At 47.2% G+C, this 22433-nt stretch overlaps 1 protein-coding gene across 1 annotated transcript in view; it reads right to left on the reverse strand.

The window, feature by feature from the left end:
- LOC135001480 (hydroperoxide isomerase ALOXE3-like) overlaps positions 1-22433 on the reverse strand; it is a 225206-nt gene that overhangs the window by 26443 nt on the left and 176330 nt on the right. Inside the window, exon 13 of the mRNA XM_063951585.1 lies at positions 6536-6636. Within this exon, the coding sequence (XP_063807655.1) occupies positions 6536-6636 (101 nt within the window). The remainder of the gene's footprint in view (positions 1-6535; positions 6637-22433) is intronic.

The following is a 22433-nucleotide window of genomic DNA, read 5'->3' on the forward strand; positions in this document are numbered from 1 at the left end:
TGAAAGATGCATGGTATTAAGGGCGGGATTTAGCCGCCGAGGAAATTAAGATTAGGGGGACCCTCCCCCCTCTGGTCAACACAACACCTGGCTTTGACTGCTGTGTGCCTCCTCCCACTGCATTGGGGGCAGACACTGGAGCATAGGCGTTTCTATAATGGATGCAGTGTGTGCAGTGCATATGGGCTTCTTGGTCCAGGGGGGCCCAGACCGGACACACTGCACCCGTATATCATACTTACCACTCCGGAGTCCCACAGCGGCAGCCCTCCAGTGTAGGCATCAATCACTTGGAAAATGACCACCGCGCCCATTTCCGAGTGATTTGCGCACTGGAGATGTCCCTGGGAACACGGCGCAGACGCCATGTTCCCGGAGACCTGCGCATGCATGCGCAGTAGACTCTGGCATTATGACAGATTCTACTAGCTGCCGGTGAGGAGGGGGCCCGTGGGTCCCCTCCACTCTTAAAACGCCCCACACTGGAGCCTCCTCTCAGTGCGAGGACCGATTCTGCTAGTCTCCAGCTGCGGTCGCCAACAGTTCTCCCAGCAGCAGTGCAGCAATTGTTGCCACGCTGCTGCTGGGGGAGCTTTCTTAAAAATGTAAAAGAAAAAAAAATTACCCTGGGACTTTTTCCGACTCATTTACATTGTGAATTGACAGTAATTATTCAGAGTTAAGGTAAATTGTGTAAATGTGAAGAGTGGTTACCCAAGGGTATTCGGGCGCTCAGGGGACAAGGTGTTTCACCAAGCTGCTGCCTAGATACGGGGAGTCACCCCCACAAATGGATATACAATAGAGAAGAAAAAAATTCATCCATATTGTATGGTTTTATCTATTTTGTTTATGTTGCATGCATTTTATGATCTAATCATCACAAAAAGCACAGTGATATTATATATCTTTTAATAAATTGTATTAATTATATACAGAGGACTATATTGTCAGTTCATCAAAATAGCGCAGCCTTTTTTCTTCTCTATTAAGGTAAATTGTGGCAAGATTTGGAGGTGGGGTGGGAGGTACATGCTGGATCCTGCTACCTCTCGTAAAGTGTTAATTAAGGGGATATATCTGCAGATAATATACTTAAGTTTTGCAGAGACAATTGTAGAGCGGAACTAACTACGAACTACAACCTCTGAACCCACCTTTACATTTTTGAATTTATTTTGAAGCAGCCCCCTCCTCAGGCTGTATGGGGGCATGGCATAAGGATGACATCACCGTAGCTCCGCCCCTCGCTATGCAGTGCCGAGAAAATAGGCACTGTACAGTGGGGGGCGGAACTACGATGACGCAATTCAGCGCGAATCGCATCATCGGACCCCCTCGGACCGCCCACTTGTTCTCTGCAGCGGGCGGCCAAGGAGGGTGTGGAGGGGCTGCAGGGAAAGCGGGAGGCTTGCCCACCTTTCCGGGGGCCACGAGGGCCACCCGATTTTCGGGAGACTCACGGCCATTCCGGGAGGGTAGGCAAGTATGTTTTGAAGAGCAAGCAGCAGCTGCTGCACCATCAACCAAAGGCTGTAGGGGAAAGCTGGCCAGCACATATAAACAATTAAACATACATGTCAAGTTGTATGTAATACATAAGCTGGCTTCCTTACCCAGGGATCAGTAGCCGCCGAAGCACGCACGGTACACAGGCACAGTGCTCAGCCTATATATAGTCAATAAGCCTACCCCCAGACTCCAATTGGCTTGTTTCACAAGAGTCTGGGGCGGGCTTATTGAGGATAGACAGTGGGCCTGTGTCCCGTGCTGTGGCTGCTGCTGATCCCCAGGTAAGGAAGCCAGCACATGTTACATACAACTTGACATGTATGTTTGTTTATATGTGCTGGCTGGCTCCCTGCTGCAGTCTTTGGTTGGCACTGCAGCCCAAGGGCAGCAGCCATCGCTGTCAAGAATATGAGTGACATAAGAAAACTAAGAAGGCAAAAAGTAATAGCAGAATTATTTTTATCCTATAAAAATAGACTTTCTAGGTGTAGCAACCTCATATTGAAAAACAGCCTTTCATTTTCTGTGTATGTGACTATACTGGTGTCATGACAGCTATCTCAGTGTCTTGTTATTATTTTGATGTAATATAGGAGGTCATTCCGAGTTGTTCGCTCGCAAGGCGATTTTAGCAGAGTTGCTCACGCTAAGCCGCCGCCTACTGGGAGTGAATCTTAGCATCTTAAAATTGCGAACGATGTATTCGCAATATTGCGATTACACACGTCGTAGCAGTTTCTGAGTAGCTCCAGACTTACTCGGCATCTGCGATCAGTTCAGTGCTTGTCGTCCCTGGTTTGACGTCACAAACACACCCAGCGTTCGCCCAGACACTCCTCCGTTTCTCCGGCCACTCCTGCATTTTTTCCGGAAACGGTAGCGTTTTTTCCCACACGCCCATAAAACGGCCTGTTTCCGCCCAGTAACACCCATTTCCTGTCAATCACACTACGATCGCCTGAGCGAAGAAAAAGCCGTGAGTAAAAATCCAAACTTCATAGCAAATTTACTTGGCGCAGTCGCAGTGCGGACATTGCGCATGCGCACTAAGCGGAAAATCGCTGCGATGCGAAGATTTTTACCGAGCGAACAACTCGGAATGAGGGCCCTAGTGTGTTAGGGATTCATCTATAAAGGTCTGCAGAACATTGCATTACCAAGTTCCTAAACCCCATACACACTGGGCTACATCTTTTTTTTAAAGTACATCTTTTTTTTTAAATATATCGTCCAGTGTGTATGGGTGAACGATGAACAATGCACGCATCTGTGGGTCGTTCTTGTTCATCCATGATCTACCGGACATGCAGATCAATGTTAAGTATATCTTTGAGCTGCATGTTTGGGGAGTGAGGGGGATGACATACAACGATATTGTTCAGTGTGTATGCACTTGCAATATCCCCTAATTAGCAATCAGCAATATAGCACTTATTACTAACTAGGGGAGGGCGATCTGTGTTTACCTGGCTTTAGTCATTAATGGTTAAGCGCACATGGCTGCTGATGCTCTGCACAATGCAGACACGCCCAGTGCAGAATGCAGTCACAACACTGGCTGCAAAGTTTTTGGATCACGTATACACACAGCCCAAAATTTCCCGGGTTATTGCACATGAACGCGCACCAACCCGGGAAATTTCTCGGTGTGAAAGGGTACAGGGTAAAAATCCCAGGATTCCTGCCCCGGCATTTCAACCCTGCAATCGACCAGGGTTGGTCCCGTGATCCTCCTGGGAACCTGGTCTGTGTGAACGGGAGCCGAGTCAATGTGCCCCGGCTCCCGTTCACTTTCTATGTAGCAGGCGGCGCTTGAAGATCATGTGATCTCTTGCGCCGTCACCGCTGACGTCAGCAACCCGGCAATATGCCGGGCTACTGACTGCGGTATGCGAGGGGTCTTACCCGGGAATGTCCCTGCATGATCCAGGGACCGTATTCCCGGGTAAGACCCCTCCATTTCTGGTGTGAAAGGGCCTATAAATGAACCTTGTTATGAATGCAGCTGGTGCAGATTCAGTTAAAAATAAATATTAAACATGTAAATAAAACTGCACAGTATTTACCCCGTGTGAGTGCAAAAATTTCCAACAGGGCATTCAAGTGGGGCAGATGTGAGATGTTATTAGGGGTACTACTTGAAGGAGCTGGCTACTCTCTCATAGGGGTCATTCAGAGCTGATCGTAGCTGTGCTAAATTTAGCACAGCTACGAACATCTTTCCTGACATGCGGGGGGGACGCCCAGCACAGGGCTAGTCCGCCCCGCATGTCAGTCCGGCCCCCCTCACAGAAGTGCAAAGGCATCGCACAGCGGCAATGCTTTTGCACTCCTCGCTCCCTGTCCCGCAGCGGCTGCGTATGATGTCACGCAGCCACTGCGGCCCGCCCCTGTTCGGTCGGGCCACGCCTGCGTTGGCCGGACCGCGCGTACGAAACACCGCCGTTTCGCCCCCTCCCGCCCATCGATCGCCTCTGCCTGTCAATCAGGCAGAGGTGATCGCTGTCCTGCTACAGCCTTCGGCCATCCCGCATGCACAGACGCACTACGGCGCTGGCGCATGCGCAGCAGGGACCCGTTCGCTCTGCTGCATTAAAATGCAGCGAGCGAACGGGTCGGAATGACCCCCATAGAGTCAGTGCCGGTGGGTGATCACAAAGGGCGTGCGCTCTGGCACCTGCTGGCTGCTATAACCCACTCCCCATCCTCCCACCCATAGTACTGTACTCCACTCACTGGGCGGAGTTTTGCGAATTGATGTTGCATTGTGACATCACAACGCAACCACATCATTTAGTGAAACTCTGACCAGCGAGCAGAGCACTATGGGTGGGAGAAGAGGTAGGGGTAAGCAGGGACTGGGAGTTGCTGGCTCCCACCACCAACGAGCATTACACACCCCTGGCAATGAGCATTACACACCACTGGCAATGAGCATGACACAGCCCTGGTAATGAGCATGACAACCAGAGCATTAAACCCCTGGCAATGAGCATGAAACCCCTGGCAATGAGCAGGTAATTTAATGGACTGAGACTTACTGCGGGGCATAATGTATCATGGGCATTGTGGTGTGTGGCATAATATGGTGCAGGGGGCATAATATGGTGCAGGGGGCATAATATGGTGCAAGGGGCATTACCTCGTGGGGCTTAATATGAAAGGGAATTTTTTTCTTTCCTGTGGTGGCTGAGGTTTGTTGGTGCAGGGTCAAAAACTGGGGTATAAGGTAGTATTTTCCTGCAAGGCCACACCCATTTTAGCGAGGCCATGCCACTGCCAGTGGCGTGCGTGCAAAATACTTTTTTTTAATGTCTGAGAGGGACGCATTTTAGAGTTGGTATGGGGGGGGGCATTTTTTTTTTACTGTTCGCATTGGGAGCCAAATTGTCTAGAAACATCCTGCATAGGGTCCCCAGCCTGTGCCGCACAGGTACAGTAGCTGCAGCTCTGCACAGTCATCCTCCTCAATGAAATACAGTACAGGTTGAGTATCCTATATCCAAATATTCCGAAATACGGAATATTCCGAAATACGGACTTTTTTGAGTGAGACTGAGATAGTGAAACCTTTGTTTTTTGATGGCTCAATGTACACAAACTTTGTTTAATACACAAAGTTATAAAAAATATTGGCTAAAATGACCTTCAGGCTGTGTGTATAAGGTGTATATGAGACATAAATGCATTCTGTGCTTAGACTTGGGTCCTATCACCTTGATAACTCATTATGGTATGCAATTATTCCAAAATACGGAAAAATCCGATATCCAAAATTCCTCTGGTCCCAAGCATTTTGGATAAGGGATACTCAACCTGTAGTAGTAGCAAACACTCATGCAGAAGGGGCAGGCTCAGCAACAGCACCACAGAGGGAGCAGCAAACAGACCAAACTTGCAGAAACTAAAACTATATTTTGCAGATTCCAATTGTCCCATGTAAGTCAGTAAAACTGGGGAGGGGCTGCCACATCTGTGCCTGCTCACAGCAGCAACATGTCTCTTCTTTCCTGTTTCCTCTGCATGGATGCACAGCAGACTCACGTGGACTTACTGACCCAGGCCGTAACCACACACACACACACACACACACACACTGACTCATCATCAGTGACATGAGTGACAGACTCGTGGACCAATAGGCAGGAGTTTGCGGCCATTTTTAAAATAAAAGAGCACCTCCAGGGGCCCCCTGAGAGAGTAGGGCCTGGGGGTACTCAACCCCTGTACCTTCCCCTTAATCTGGCTCTGCTCCATATAACAATGCGGCATAACACCATTAGTACTCACATAGCGGTTATAACCTCCAGTTAGTATGCAAAGCTTAACCTAACAGTGTTTGCGACTGCACTATATATAGCGTTAGCTTTATGGTCCCCGTTGCAGACAATGGAGACCCTCAAAAGTCTTTCCAGCATCAGCAAAACAGAGGAGGCAGCACTCTAACAGAGGGAATGGCAAAGAGTAATAGGGAAAAGTATCAAACCTTCTACAGCGTGAAAAAGTGGACAAGTGGAGAGTTTTTCTATAGCAACCAATCAACTTCTAGCTAGCATTTATGAAATAGATTCTATAAAATGAAAGGTAGAATCTGATTGGTTGCTATGGGCGACTTCTCCACTGCTTATTTTTAGAAATTGCTAGCGGCGGGTTAACTGATGCTAATATGGAGGACATGAAACCATCAATGGTTTGTACCCATCCATAGACATCCCTGCAGTGGGGAATGTCGGGCAGAGCAGGGAAGAGGTGTGACTGTGCACGCTTTGGTCCATCCTGGGAAGGGCCGGGGCTAATCTCCACCGCCCCTGCGACAAGGGATAGAAAAACCATTGCTGCCTGTAAACCATTAATGACAACCATCAACCATCGGAGGTAATCTATCCATTAGTTAACCATCACTGGTTGATGGCCATCCCTAACCAAATGATGTGTGTAGGAAAGACTAAACACACAAGACTTTCAATATGGTATCAGGTAATTAGTATAGGATGGCGTAAAGCTGAGATGATGTGTCACTCACCTCACCATTGTTGAGAGCTGCATGATGAGCAGAACATGTGAAGATCACCATGGTCAGGTACTTGATCAGAGAGGCTGTGGTCTCCAACGATGATGGGATCCCTATCACAGGGAGTTGGATAATCTCCATTTAAAGTCTAGACCTCTAGTGCAGTCAAACAGTATATACAGTAAAAATTTCTACTACTACTAGTAAAATTCAAGTTTTATTTCTCATACGTCCTAGAGGATGCTGGGGTCACATTAGAACCATTGAGTATAGACGGGGTCCGCAGGAGACATGGGCACTTTAAGACTTTGAAAGGGTGTAAACTGGCTCCTCCCTCTATGCCCCTCCTCCAGACTCCAGTTTTAGCATTGTGCCCAGGCAGACTGGATGCACTCTAGGGGAGCTCTACTGAGTTTCTCTGAAAAGACTTATGTTAGGTTTTTTATTTTCAGGGAGGACTGCTGGCAACAGTCTCCCTGCTCCGTGGGACTTAGGGGAGAGAAGTATGACCAACTTCTGGTGAGTTCAATGGCTCTGCTTCTGGCTGACAGGACACCATTAGCTCCTGAGGGTGATAATCGCTGGGCGCTCCCGGATGCTCACTCCCGCAGCCTGCCGTCACCCCCTTACAGAGCCAGAAGTCAGAAGACAGGTGAGTAGCAGAAGATCAGAAGACTTCTCCAGTGACGGCATTCTGAGGTACCGCGCAGCGAGCGGAACGCTGCGCGCCATGCTCCCACACATACACAGGCACTGCAGGGTGCAGGTAGCGGGGGGGGGAGCCCTGGGCAACATAAATCCTCATTAAAAGTTAACTGGCAAGAGGGGACATTAGTGCCTGGGCACTGTCCTAACCCCCGCCAGTATAATTATTTGTTTAATTTGAGCGGGACAGAAGCGCGCCATTATGGGGGCGGAGCTTCTTCCTTACTCTCACAGCTCACTGCTCGGCGCCATTTCCTCTGCACAAGGCTGCAGAGACGCTGGTCCTTCCTTACACTGCTGACAAGTATCAGGGTGCAAAATGGGGGGGGGGGCGCAGTACATATTGGTGCAGTATATTGCCATTTAAAAGCGCTACAGGTCTGAGGCATTTTTTGGTGTTTTCAGAGTTGTTAGTTTGGCGCTGGGTTGTGAGCTGGCAAATCTTCTCTGTGTCCATCTGACAGACTTTACTGTGGGTCTGTCCCCTATAAGCCCGGTGTGTCTGTGGGTGTTTGGTACACGTGTGTCGACATGTCTGAGGCTGAGTGCTCTTCCCAGGAGGAGGCTGTATTAGGGACACAGACGACTGTGGGGGTGACCCTGTCGGCACCGCCAACTCCTGACTGGGTGAATGTCTTAAATGCGAATATGGCTCTTATCCGTAAGAGATTAGATAAGTCTGAGTCTCAGACCCAGGCGTGGAAAAAATCTGTGGAGGATATGTTGTTGCAAGTCCAGGACCCCTCGGGGTCGCAAAAACGTTCTTTTGCTCAGTTGATGCACACTGATACCGACACGGACACTGATTCCAGTGTCGACTATAGTGATTCCAGATTAGATCCAAAATTGCCAAAGAGCATTCAGTACATGATTGTGGCTATTAAAGATGTATTACATATCACTGAGGATCCTGCTGTTCCTGATAAACGGGTCTGTATGTATAAAGAAAAGAAACCGGAGGTGACATTTCCTCCCTCTCATGAACTGAACGCTCTATTTGAAAAAGTCTGGGAAAACCCTGACAGAAAGATTCAAATCCCTAAAAGGATTCCGGATGCTTAACCTTTTCCCACTGAGGGCAGGAAAAAGTGGGAGTCACCCCCCATTTTGGACAAGGCCCTGTCATGTTTGTCTATAAAGGTGGCTCTCCCAGCACCGGGCACGGCGGCCCTTAAGGACCCAGCAGATCGTAAGCAAGAAACTATGTTAAAATACATTTATGCGACAACAGGTACGCTGCTCAGACGTGCCATTGCATCTGCGTGGGTGAGTAGTGCTATTGAAAAGTGGGCAGATAACTTGTCATCCGACGTAGATACACTGGATAGGGATAGCATTATCTTGACTCTGGGTTATATCTAGGACGCTGCAGCATACCTAAAGGAAACTGCGAGAGATATTGGTCTTTTGGGATCAAAAGCCAATGCCATGGCGGTCTTGGCTAGGTGAGCATTGTGGATTCACCAATGGAATGCTGATGCAGACTCCAAGAAAAATATGGAGTCTCTCCCATATAGAGGTGGTGTCTTGTTTGGGGATGGCCTCGATGATTTGGTATCTATGGCTACCGCGGGTAAGTCATCTTTTTTGCCTTATGTTCCTCAGCAACAAAAGAAAACGCACCACTATCAAATGCAGTCCTTTCGGCCTAATAAATACAGAAGAGGGCGAGGCTCTTCCTTCCTTGCTAGTAGAGGGAGGGGAAGAGGTAAAGGATCGACAACCATGTCGAGTTCGCAGGAGCAGAAGTCTTCCCCTGCTTCTGCCAAATCCACCGCATGACGCTGGGGCTCTCTTGCGGGAGTCCGCACCGGTGGGGGCACGTCTAAGACTCTTCAGTCAGTTCTGGATTAGTTCGGGCCTAGACCCGTGGGTTTTACAAATAGTGTCCCAAGGGTACAAACTGGAGTTTCAAGACGTTCCCCCTCGCCGATTTTTCAAATCGGCCTTACCATTTTCTCCTCCGGACAGGGAGGTAGTAAGCGAGGCTATACAAAAGTTGTGTCAGAATCAAGTCATTATCCTGGTTCCCCCGTCACAACAGGGAGAAAGCTTTTATTCAAGCCTTTTCGTGGTCCCGAAGCCGGACGGCTCGGTCAAGCCAATCCTAAACCTGAAATCCCTAAATTTCTACCTGAAGAAGTTCAAATTCAGAATGGAATCTCTCAGGGCAGTGATCTCCAGTCTGGAGGAAGGAGATTTCATGGTTTCGGTGGACATAAAGGATGCCTACTTACATGTTCCCATTTATTCCCCGCATCAGGCTTACCTGAGATCTGCGATTCAGGATTGTCATTATCAATTTCAGATGTTGACGTTTGGTCTATCCACGGCTCCGAGGATTTTCACCAAGGTGATGGCGGAAATGATGGTTCTCCTTTGCAAACAAGGAGTCATTATTATCCCGTACTTGGACGATCTCCTGAAAAAGGCGAGATCCAGGGACCAGTTGGTGCGAAACATTGCACTCTCCCTGACAGTTCTTCAACAACATGGTTGGCTCCTAAACTTGCCAAAGTCGCAGTTGCTTCCAACAACGCGATTGTCATTTTTGGGAATGATACTGGACACAGAACTTCAGAGAGTTTCCAGTGGAAAAGGCTCTAGAGATCCAGAGTCTGGTCAAACAAGTTCTGAAACCAGCAAGAGTGTCAATCCATCAATGCATTCGGTTGCTGGGGAAGATGGTTGCGGCCTACAAGGCCATTCAGTTTGGCAGGTTCCATGCCAAAGTGTTCCAGTGGGACCTGTTGGACAAGTGGTCCGGGTCCCACCTACACATGCACCGGAGGATAATCCTGTCTTCCAAGACCAGGGTCTCACTCCTGTGGTGGCTGCACAGCTCTCACCTCCTAGAGGGGTGCAGGTTCGGGATCCAGGACTGGATCCTAGTAACCACGATGCAAGCCTCCGAGGCTAGGGGGCAGTCACGCTGGGAGAAAACTTCCAAGGAAGATGGTCAAGTCAGGAAACTTGTCTCCACATAAACGTTCTGGAGTTAAGGGCCATTTACAATGGCCTTCTGCAAGCGGAACATCTTCTTCAAGATCTACCCGTATTGATCCAGTCGGACAATGTAACAGCAGTAGCGTACATAAACCGTCAGGGCGGAACTAAAAGCAGAGCAGCGATGGCAGAAGCCACAAGGATTTTCCACTGGGCGGAAAAGCATGCAAGCGCTCTGTCAGCGATCTTCATTCCAGGAGTGGACAACTGGGAAGCAGACTTCCTCAGCAGACACGATCTCCATCCAGGAGAGTGGGGCCTCCACCAAGAAGTCTTCGCAGAGGTGACAAATCGTTGGGGAGTTCCTCAAGTAGACATGATGGCATCTCGTCTCAACATGAAGCTTCAGAGATATTGTTCCAGGTCCAGTGGCGGAACTAGCAAGCAGTGGGCCCAGGTGCGACAAAATGCTTTGCCCCCCCCCCCCCCATCCCATCCAAGTCCACCCTCTCACCCCTTGAGAGGATCTGGTGAGGGGGACCTGCTCAGGGCCAGATAAATGGATACCTAGCAACAGTGCCGTAACTAGACATTTTAGCACTATGTGCAAGAAATGGCATTGGAGCCCCACCCCTGCATGCAAAACAGGGGCAGTGCGCGCCGTAGGCGCGCGCAAAAATACATAGTGGCGTGGCTTCGCGGGGAAGGGGTGTGGCCACACAATAATACCAATTCCTAAAACGGTGCACAGTAGTCTCCAATCTTCAAATTACGCCGCACAGTAGCACCACTACACCAGGTAGAGACCCTTTTACACCTTACAGCGAACAGATTCCTCTTTTTACACATTACGGCAGGCAGCGTCCCCTTTTTACACATTACGGCAGAAAGCGTACACTTTTTACACATAACGGCAGACAACGTACACTTTTTACACATAGCGGCAGACAGCGTGCCCTTGTTACACATTACGGCAGACAGCGTGCCCTTGTTACACATTACGGCAGACAGCGTGCCCTTGTTACACATTACGGCAGGCAGATTCCCCCTTTTTACACGTTGCGGCAGGCAGTCCCCCCCGTTTTTACACATTGCGGCAGGCAGATTCCCCATTTTTACACATTACGGCAGGCAGATTCTCCCTTTTTACACATAGCGGCAGGCAGATTCCCCATTTTTACACATTGCGGCAGGCAGTCCCCCCTTTTTACACATTGCGGCAGGCAGTCCCCCATTTTTACACATAGCGGCAGGCAGTCCACCCTTTTTACACATTGCGGTAGGCAGTCCCCCATTTTTACACATAGCGGCAGGCAGTCCCAACAAATAAAGAAAGAAAGAGACAGAAAGAAATAAAGAGACAGAAAGAAAGAAAGAAAGAAAGAAAGAAAGAAAGAAAGAAAGAAAGAAAGAAAGAAAGAAAGAAAGAAAGAAAGAAAGAAAGAGAAAGAAAGAAAGTAGAATCATACTTACCCTCTCCGCTGGCTCAGGCTCCTCGTGCAGCTTGACTACTCCCGGGCAGTAGACGAGGTGGAGGAGGGAGCCGCAGCAGCGCTGTGTTATTGGTGGAGGCGCTGCTGCCCCCCTGCTTCACTATAGGCTGTTCTCGGAAGACAGCCTATAGTGAAGCAGAGGGGCAGCAGCGCCTCCACCAGTAACAAAGCGCTGCTGCGGCTCCCTCCTTCACCTCCGTCCTCCTCCTTCCCCCGTCCGTGCCGCTGCTCTTCTCCTCTGTGGGCGGCTGTGCGCTGCGGGCAGCGGTTGCCCGCAGCGCACAGCGGCATGTAATGAGTCAGTTTGACTCATTACATGCTTGGGCCCCTGGACAGAGGCGGGCCCCAGTGCAACGCACTGCTTGCCCTGCCGGTAGTTCCGCCTCTGTCCAGGTCGAAAGACCCTCAAGCAATAGCAGTGGATGCACTGGTGACACCGTGGGTGTTTCAGTCGGTGTATGTATTCCCTCCATTTCCTCTCATTCCAAAAGTTCTAAAGATCATAAGAAGAACAAAGATTCGGGTGATCCTCATTGTCCCAGACTGGCCAAGGAGGGCTTGGTATCCAGATCTTCAGGAATTAGTCATAGAAGATCCCTGGCCTCTTCCTCTGCGTGAGGACCTGTTACAACAGGGGCTGTGCGTGTATCAGGACTTACCGCGGCTACGTTTGACAGCATGGCGATTGAGCGCAAAATCCTAGCCCGTAAGGGTATTCCCAGTGAAGTCATTCCCACACTTATTCAGGCCAGAAAAGGGGTAACGTCTAAACATTACCACCGTATTTAGAGAAAATATGTTTCTTGGTGTGAATCCAAGAAGGCTCCTACGGAAGAGTTTCAGCTAGGACGTTTTCTCCATTTCTACAAGCAGGTGTGGATGCGGGCCTAAAATTGGGCTCAATTAAGGTACAGATTTCAGCCTTATCGGTTTTCTTTCAGTAACAATTGGCCTCCCTTCCAGAAGTTCAGACTTTCGTGAAAGGCGTGTTGCACATCCAACCTCCATTTGTGCCTCCAGTGGCACCATGGGATCTTAATGTGGTGTTGCAGTTTCTTCAATCACATTGGTTTGAACCTTTACAGAAGGTGGAGTTGAAGTTCCTCACTTGGAAAGTGGTCATCCTGTTGGCCTTGGCATCTGCAAGGCGGGTGTCTGAGATAGCGGCCTTGTCTCAAAAGAGCCCTTATTTAATCTTCCATGAAGATAGAGCTGAATTGAGGACACGTCAGCAATTTCTACCGAAGGTGGTTTCCTCTTTCCACATGAACCAACCTATTGTGGTGCCTGTGGCTACTGACACTTTCGCTGAGTCAAAGTCTCTGGATGTGGTCAGAGCTTTGAAGATTTATGTCGCCAGAACAGCTCAGATTAGGAAAACAGAGGCTCTGTTTGTCCTGTATGCTCCCAACAAGATTGGGTGTCCTGCTTCCAAGCAGACCATTGCGCGCTGGATCTGTGGTACGATTCAGCATGCTCATTCCACGGCAGGATTGCCATTACCGAAATCGGTGAAGGCCCATTCTACTAGAAAGGTGGACTCGTCCTGGGCGGCTGCCCGGGGGGTCACGGCGTTACAGCTTTGCCGAGCAGCTACTTGGTCGGGATCAAACACTTTTGCTAAGTTTTACCAGTTTGATACCTTGGCTGATGATGACCTCAAGTTTGGTCAATCGGTGCTGCAGAGTCATCCGCACTCTCCCGCCTGTTCTAGAGCTTTGGTATAACCCCATGGTTCTAATGTGACCCCAGCATCCTCTAGGACGTATGAGAAAATAGGATTTTAATACCTACCGGTAAATCTTTTTCTCTTAGTCCGTAGAGGATGCTGGGCGCCCGTCCCGGTGCGTACTCTATCTGCAGTTATTAGTTGTGGTTACACACATGTTGTGAAACGTTTATATTCAGCATGTTGCTGCAATTGTTCATGCCGTTGGCTTGTGTTCTGTTGAATGCCACGTTGTGCGGCATGCTTGAGGTGTGAGCTGGTATGAATCTCACCTTAGTTTAACAATAAATCCTTTCCTCGAAATGGTAAGTACAAAAAGGTAGAAGGGATACAACCCTTGCCGCTATACTGTAATATTTTACATTCTAAGTGTACATGTATCAACAATTACACAATACGTCCCTTTCAGTAGATCCTCAGGATTTTTCCTCTCTTATCTTCTTCTAATATTCATCCAGTGTTATATTCCAATGGTGTGAGTGATATGTAAAAAATAAAAATAATACATGTGTAGAACAGTCTATGTCTCTATATAACACACTGTGCAACAAGTCCTTTAGATAAATGATCAGAAGCGTGGTCTAGGCGTACCCCAACTCACACTATTCAACGTGAAACTGTACGTATAAAGGTATCTTTTCTTTCCTTCTTTCCACCACCAGATCACCAGTTTTACTGTGTTTTTTTAGATTGGCGTACCCCACTCACTAGGTTTGTAAGGTGAAGGAAACACATAAAGGTATCTTTGTCTTCAGATGCGTACCCTACTTACAGGGTTTAAAGATGACCACAAGCGTATCAAGGTTTCTTTTTCCCTTGGTTTTCAACTGGCAGCAACTTTATATTTCTCCACAGTCTCTCTCGATGTCAAGTATGTGGAAAGAAATTTAAAAGACAAATGTGTAGACTGAACCAGTGAATTAGTGCAAAAAAAGAAGAATGTGTACCGTAAAAAAATATACCTGTATATAAAGGTATATATATATATATATATATATATATATATATGTGTATCTAAGGATATAGTGTTCCTCACAAATAAAATATTCTATTTCTTTATGGTGTATGTAACTTTATGAAATACACCCCATTAATGTGGATTGATATAAATTTAAAGTGAACGTACCCCACTTACACAAAGTGGGGGAAGTGATATACACATAACGGTTTCTTTATATAGAGGAAGAGAAGAGGTTCCAGCAAGCGTACCCCACTCATAGTCTAGCTGGTTCTTGCCATGCACATCAGGGTTTCTTAATATCCTCTCTCATACAGTTCTTCTGGAAAACTTCCAGCCAAACGCATGCAATTCCATAAATTTGAAAATCCACGTGAAGATAAAAAAAATTCTTGTATTTTATTCCACACCACTCGCCATATGAGAGTGGATCAAACAACAATGTCCAGAACAATACAGTACATACAAAAATATGATGGCAGAAAAAAGTTGGAATTTTCTTCTACATAAAAAACATGAAAAATTTAAAACACGGTTTTTACCTTACACAGAGTCTTTTTAGAAGACTATTTAGAAGACTGGAAAAAATGGCTGTCCACACTCCTCCTGTCGACGCGTTTCGGTCTATATTTGGACCTTTATCAAGACATGTCTTGATAAAGGTCCGAATATAGACAGAAACTCGTCGACAGGAGGAGTGTGGACAGCCATTTTTTTCCAGTTTTACCTTCTAAAAAGACTCTGTGTAAGGTAAAAACCGTGTTTTTAATTTTTAATGTTTTTTTATGTAGAAGAAAATTCCAACTTTTTTCTGCCTTCATATTTTTTTATGTACTGTATTGTTCTGGACATTGTTGTTTGATCCACTCTCATATGGCGAGTGGTGTGGAATAAAATACAAGATTTTTTTTATCTTCACGTGGATTTTCAAAGTTATGGAATTGCATGCGTTTGGCTGGAAGTTTTCCAGAAGAACTGTATGAGAGAGGATATAAAGAAACCCTGATGTGCATGGCAAGAACCAGCTAGACTGTGAGTGGGGTACGCTTGCTGGAACCTCTTCTCTTCCTCTATATAAAGAAACCGTTATGTGTATATCACTTCCCCCACTTTGTGTAAGTGGGGTACGTTCACTTTAAATTTATATCAATCCACATTAATGGGGTGTATTTCATAAAGTTACATACACCACAAAGAAATAGAATATTTTATTTGTGAGGATCACTATATCCTTAGATACACACACATATATATATATTTATATATATATATATATATATATATATATATATATACCTTTATATACAGGTATATTTTTTTACGGTACACATTCCTCTTTTTTGCACTAATTCACTGGTTCAGTCTACACATTTGTCTTTTAAATTTCTTTCCACATACTTGACACCGAGAGAGACTGTGGAGAAATATAAAGTTGCTGCCAGTTGAAAACCAAGGGAAAAAGAAACCTTGATACGCTTGTGGTCATCTTTAAACCCTGTAAGTAGGGTACGCATCTGAAGACAAAGATACCTTTATGTGTTTCCTTCACCTTACAAACCTAGTGAGTGGGGTACGCCAATCTAAAAAAACACAGTAAAACTGGTGATCTGGTGGTGGAAAGAAGGAAAGAAAAGATACCTTTATACGTACAGTTTCACGTTGAATAGTGTGAGTTGGGGTACGCCTAGACCACGCTTCTGATCATTTATCTAAAGGACTTGTTGCACAGTGTGTTATATAGAGACATAGGGGTAAATTTACTAAGATTCGTGTTTTCCCGTTTCAGGTCAAAGTTCTATCACGAATGACATCGAAAGTGTAAAACTGCAACTTTTTGAATTTGTTACGACGGATTTACTAAGCTGTCGTATTCGGGTTTTTCTTTTGTTCCGATGTCGATGTCATTCGTGTTTTTTTTTTATTTTTACGGCAGTGATTAGCAAAACACTGCCGACTTTTTTACAATGAATCTCGGCCGGATCTGTGTGATCCGTGCTGGGGTTCATTTTTTTTTTTTTTTTTTAATTAAACACTGTAAAATCCAAAAAAAAAATTGCGTGGGGTCCCCTCTCCTAAGCATAACCAGCCTCGGGCTCTTTGAGCCGATCCTGGTTGCAGAAATATGGGGGGGAAAATGACAGGGGTTCCCCCATATTTAAGCAACCAGCATCGGGCTCTGCGCCTGGTCCTGGTTCCAAAAATACGGGGGACAAAAAGAGTAGGGGTCCCCCGTATTTTTAAAACCAGCACCGGGCTCCACTAGCTGGACAGATAATGCCACAGCCGGGGGTCACTTTTATATAGTGCCCTGCGGCCGTGGCATCAAAAATCCAACTAGTCACCCCTGGCCGCGGTACCCTGGGGGAGTGGGGACCCCTTCAATCAAGGGGTCCCCCCCCCAGCCACCCAAGGGCGAGGGGTGAAGCCCGAGGCTGTCCCCCCCCCCATCCAATGGGCTGCGGATGGGGGGGCTGATAGCCTTTTGTGATAATGAAAAGATATTGTTTTTAGTAGCAGTACTACAAGGCCCAGCAAGCCTCCCCCGCATGCTGGTACTTGGAGAACCACAAGTACCAGCATGCGGCGGAAAAACGGGCCCGCTGGTACCTGTAGTACTATTACTAAAAAAATACCCAAAAAAACACAAGACACACACACCGTGAAAGTAAAGATTTATTACATACATGCACACAAACATACATACATACTTACCTTATGTTCACACGAGGGTCTGTCCTCTTCTCCAGTAGAATCCAAGGGGTACCTGTTGAATAAATTCTACTCACCAGATCCCGGGTCCCAGGGTCCTCGGGGCAACCATTTGTAATCCAGGTACTTGCATAAAATAAGAAAACAGAAAGCCGAGCCACGAACTGAAAGGGGCCCCATGTTTTCACATGGGACTCCTTTCCCCGAATGCCAGAAACCCACTCTGACTTCTGTCTAAGTGGGTTTCTTCAGCCAATCAGGGAGCGCTACGTTGTAGCACTCTCCTGATCGGCTGTGTGCTCCTGTACTGAGTGACAGGCGGCACACGGCAGTGTTACAATGTAGCGCCTATGCGCTCCATTGTAACCAATGGTGGGAACTTTCTGCTCAGCGGTGACGTCACTTTAGGTCAACCGCAGGGCAGAAAGTTCCCACCATTGGTTACAATGGAGCGCATAGGCGCTACATTGTAACACTGCCGTGTGCCGCCTGTCAGACAGTACAGGAGCACACAGCCGATCAGGTGGGTGCTACAACGTAGCGCTCCCTGATTGGCTGAAGAAACCCACTTAGACATCAGTCAGAGTGGGTTTCTGGCATTCGGGGAAAGGAGTCCCATGTGAAAACATGGGGCCCCTTTCAGTTCGTGGCTCGGCTTTCCGTTTTCTTATTTTATGCAAGTACCTGGATTACAAATGGTTGCCCCGAGGACCCTGGGACCCGGGATCTGGTGAGTAGAATTTATTCAACAGGTACCCCTTGGATTCTACTGGAGAAGAGGACAGACCCTCGTGTGAACATAAGGTAAGTATGTATGTATGTTTGTGTGCATGTATGTAATAAATCTTTACTTTCACGGTGTGTGTGTCTTGTGTTTTTTTGGGTATTTTTTTAGTAATAGTACTACAGGTACCAGCGGGCTTGTTTTTCCGCCGCATGCTGGTACTTGTGGTTCTCCAAGTACCAGCATGCGGGGGAGGCTTGCTGGGCCTTGTAGTACTGCTACTAAAAACAATATCTTTTCATTATCACAAAAGGCTATCGGCCCCCCCATCCGCAGCCCATTGGATGGGGGGGGACAGCCTCGGGCTTCACCCCTGGCCCTTGGGTGGCTGGGGGGGACACACCCCTTGATTGAAGGGGTCCCCACTCCCCCAGGGTACCCTGGCCAGGGGTGACTAGTTGGATTTTTGATGCCACGGCCGCAGGGCACTATATAAAATTGACCCCCGGCTGTGGCATTATCTGTCCAGCTAGTGGAGCCCGGTGCTGGTTTTAAAAATACGGGGGACCCCTACTCTTTTTGTCCCCCGCATTTTTGGAACCAGGACCAGGCGCAGAGCCCGATGCTGGTTGCTTAAATATGGGGGAACCCCTGTCATTTTTTCCCCCATATTTCTGCAACCAGGATCGGCTCAAAGAGCCCGAGGCTGGTTATGCTTAGGAGGGGGGACCCCACGCAATTTTTATTGAGAAAATAATCACTTTCCCACCACTTCCCACTGATATACATGCACGGATCTCATGGATCCGTGCACGCCTATCCAATCACGGGGAAAAAAAGCAGGTCTGTTTTTTTTAGCACTTTTTTACGAGTTGTAATTTTTCACGGCAGTGTTTTTTTTTTTTTATACTTTGCACTTCTTAGTAAATTACCGAGATTCATACTTAAACAGCCGCGTTTTGACCGATGGTGTATTCATTTGTATTTTTTTGGTTGGACTTCCAAAAAATTACGAATGCCCTCATCACTGCCGTGATTATTGCTTAGTAAATTACCGAGATGACACTTTGATGAAAAACCGGCATCTCGGTCAAAATCGGGACCTTAGTAAATTTACCCCATAGACTGTTCTACACATGTATTATTTTTATTTTTTACATATCACTCACACCATTGGAATATAACTCTGGATGAATATAAGAAGAAGATAAGACAGGAAAAATCCTGAGGATCTACTGAAAGGTACGTATTGTGTAATTGTTGATACATGTACACTTAGAATGTTAAATATTACAGTATAGCGACAAGGGTTGTATCCTTTCTACCTTTTTGTACTTACCATTTATGTGGGAGTGTGGTGACACTCCAAGAGGGGACGCAGCTCAGGGCAGCTTATAGGCGCCGTTGTGATAGGAGTTTCCATTTTCTATCCTTTCCTCGAAATGTCCGTCTCCCTGGGCACAGTTCCTATAACTGTAGTCTGGAGGAGGGGCATAGAGGGAGGAGCCAGTTCACACCCTTTCAAAGTCTTAAAGTGCCCATGTCTCCTGTGGATCCCGTCTATACCCCATGGTTCTAATGTGACCCCAGCATCCTCTACGGACTAAGAGAAAAGGATTTACCAGTAGGTATTAAAATCCTATTATATATTTAAATACACCAAAAGGTATCTTGAAAACATTTTAAGGTATATCAAATAGTCATCCATCCACAGAATTAATCATCATGATGTATTCTTAGTGTTGCCTACGTTGAGCTATAGTCCATTATTCCTGCTGCCTCAGAGAATCAAGAGAATCCTGCAACTCAACCTTAGCCCTCATCGCTGCATACTAATCATCTGCATCTAGTTATACTGCATGATGAAGTACTATATTAGGCCACCAAGCTTGCTGCCCAAACTCTGAATGCTGCCCCTCTGCAGCCACCCCTACTAGACCAGATACACAAATCAAACCTTGCCTGACAGTAAGCACTGACCAAATGGATCCGACACGTGATGCCCAATGTGGCCAAAAATGTAGGGATCTTGTACAACTCGGGCCATTTAGTGCAACCAAACTGTGGGCCTAATTCAGACCTAATAGCAACAGCACCATTTTTCTCTAATGGGCAAAACTTGTGCAGTGCAGGTGGGGCAGATATAACATGTGCAGAGAGAGTTAGGGGCCGTACTGACGGGGAGATTTCACCAGAGATGTGTGCTGAGCGCTCATCACACATCTCTTCCCCCACTCAGCAGAGCGCGATGTGCTGAGCGAGGGGGGGGACGGACCAGGGACGTGCGGTGAGCTAAAAAGCTAAGGAGGCACTAGTTAGCACCAGAGCCAGATTTACACATAAAATATGAGCCAAAGGGTACATCTGGGCATTATACACAGGTGCAGCAGTATCAACTCCTGGAAATTTGGCGAGTTTTGATCAGAGATGTGTGGAAAAGATAGTCAGAGGAGGCACTGCCTCACCTGCCATAGACTTTTTACTCCAGAGTTTTGGCTATAAAAATGATTAGAATAATGCAAAGAAGATATTTCACACATATTCTTTGTATTTTTCATATACTTTATACAGTCAAAACTCTGGTACAAATGTAAGTATGATAGGAAAGGCTCTGCCTCACCTGCCTCACCCCACCGCACGTCACTGGGACGGACATAGGGGGCCGCTCATTTCACCTAGCGGTCAAATGAGCGACCTGTTAGATTGTGCCTGCATGCAGGCCAATCTAGCACTGGCGATAGCGACGCGCGGGTCAGCGCATCTCTGTCGCCGTCACCCCTACACAAGGGGGGTGATCCTGAGTGGTTCGCTCGTTATTTTTTTTCGCTACGGAGCGATTAGTTGCAAACTGCGCATGCGCAATGTACGCAGTGCGCCTGCGCCAAGTAAATTAGCACAAAAGTTTGGTAATTTACTCACGGCGTAACAAAGTTTTTTCATCGCTCTGCTGAACGTAGTGTGATTGACAGGAAGTGGGTGTTTCTGGGCCGTTTTATGGGAGTGCGCGGAAAAACGCAGGCGTTCGAGCTGCAAAACGCAGGAGTGGCTGGAGAAACGGGGGAGTGGTTGGGCAAACGCTGGGTGTGTTTGTGACGTCAAACCAGGAACGAAAAGGACTGAGCTGGTCGCAGTGGCTGAGTAAGTCTGGAGCTACTCAGAAACTGCGGGGTAATCGTTACGAGAAAATTAGCGAAGCTTTCGTTAGCAAATCTGCTAAGCTAAGATACACTCCCAGTAGGCATAGGCTTAGCGTGTGCAATGCTGCTAAAAGCAGCTAACGAGCGAACAACTCGGAATGACCCCCCAAGGAGCGATGTTCAGCTAATTTCTAAGCAATCTAGTCAGATTGCTTAGAAATTAGCTGAACATCGCTACGTGTGTACCCCCCTTTAGATTTGGGAGGGGTGTGTTCAAACTGAAATCTTAATTGCAGTGTAAACATAAAGCAGCCAGTATTTACTCTGCACTGAAACAATATAACCCACCCAAATCTAACTCTCTCTGCACATGTTACATCTGCCCTCCCTGCACTGCACATGGTTTTGCCCATTAGAGAAAGATTTTGCTTTTGCGATCAGGCCTGAATTAGGCCCTGTGTTCAATCAAATGCTAATAGTGATCTTTAAACCAGATTTACCAGAAAGTTAATAAAAACACCCTGTGATAGTACCTACCGGTAAATCCTTTTCTCTTAGTCCGTAGAGGATGCTGGGGACTCCGTAAGGACCATGGGGTATAGACAGGATCCGCAGGAGACATGGGCACACTATAAGACTTTGAATGGGTGTGGACTGGCTCCTCCCTCTGTGCCCCTCCTCCAGACCTCAGCTAGAAAACTGTGCCCAGGAGAGACGGACATTTCGAGGAAAGAATTTTATTGTTTAAACACGGTGAGTGTCGTACCAGCTCACACCACGAACATACCGCAGAACGTGGCATTCAATAGAATACCAGCCAACGGCATGAACAATACACAGCTACATGCTGAGAATCTGTGACACAACCTGTGTGTCAACACAACCAATAATAAGACACCGCATGCCATGGCATGAACAACGTCAGCAACAGCCTGACAGAAAAGAAACACCACAAGAGTGTAACCATAACCAATAACTGCAGACACAGTACGCACTGGGACGGGCGCCCAGCATCCTCTACGGACTAAGAGAAAAGGATTTACCGGTGGGTACTAAAATCCTATTTTCTCATACGTCCTAGAGGATGCTGGGGACCCTGTAAGGATCATGGGGTTTATACCAAAGCTCCAGACCGGGCGGGAGAGTGCGGACGACTCTGTAGCACTGATTGAGCAAACAAAAGGTCCCCGTCAGCCAGGGTATCAAACTTGTAGAGCATAGCAAAAGTGTTTGAACCCGACCAAGTAGCCGCTCGGCAAAGTTGAACCGCCGAGACTCCTCGGGCAACCGCCCAAAAAGAGCCCATCTTCCTAGTAGAATGGGACTCCACAGACTTCGGCAACGAAAATCCAGCCGTAGAACGAGCACTCCGAATCATATTACAGATCCAGCATGTAACGGACTGCATAGACGCAGTTGCCCTAATCATGCTGGGAGCATGCCAGACAAACAGAACCTCTGTTTCCCCAATCTGAGCCAAATTGGCGACCTAAATATTCAAAACCCTGC

The sequence above is a fragment of the Pseudophryne corroboree genome, chromosome 2 (genome assembly GCF_028390025.1).
Source record: "Pseudophryne corroboree isolate aPseCor3 chromosome 2, aPseCor3.hap2, whole genome shotgun sequence".
Classification (NCBI taxonomy): Eukaryota; Metazoa; Chordata; class Amphibia; order Anura; family Myobatrachidae; genus Pseudophryne; species Pseudophryne corroboree.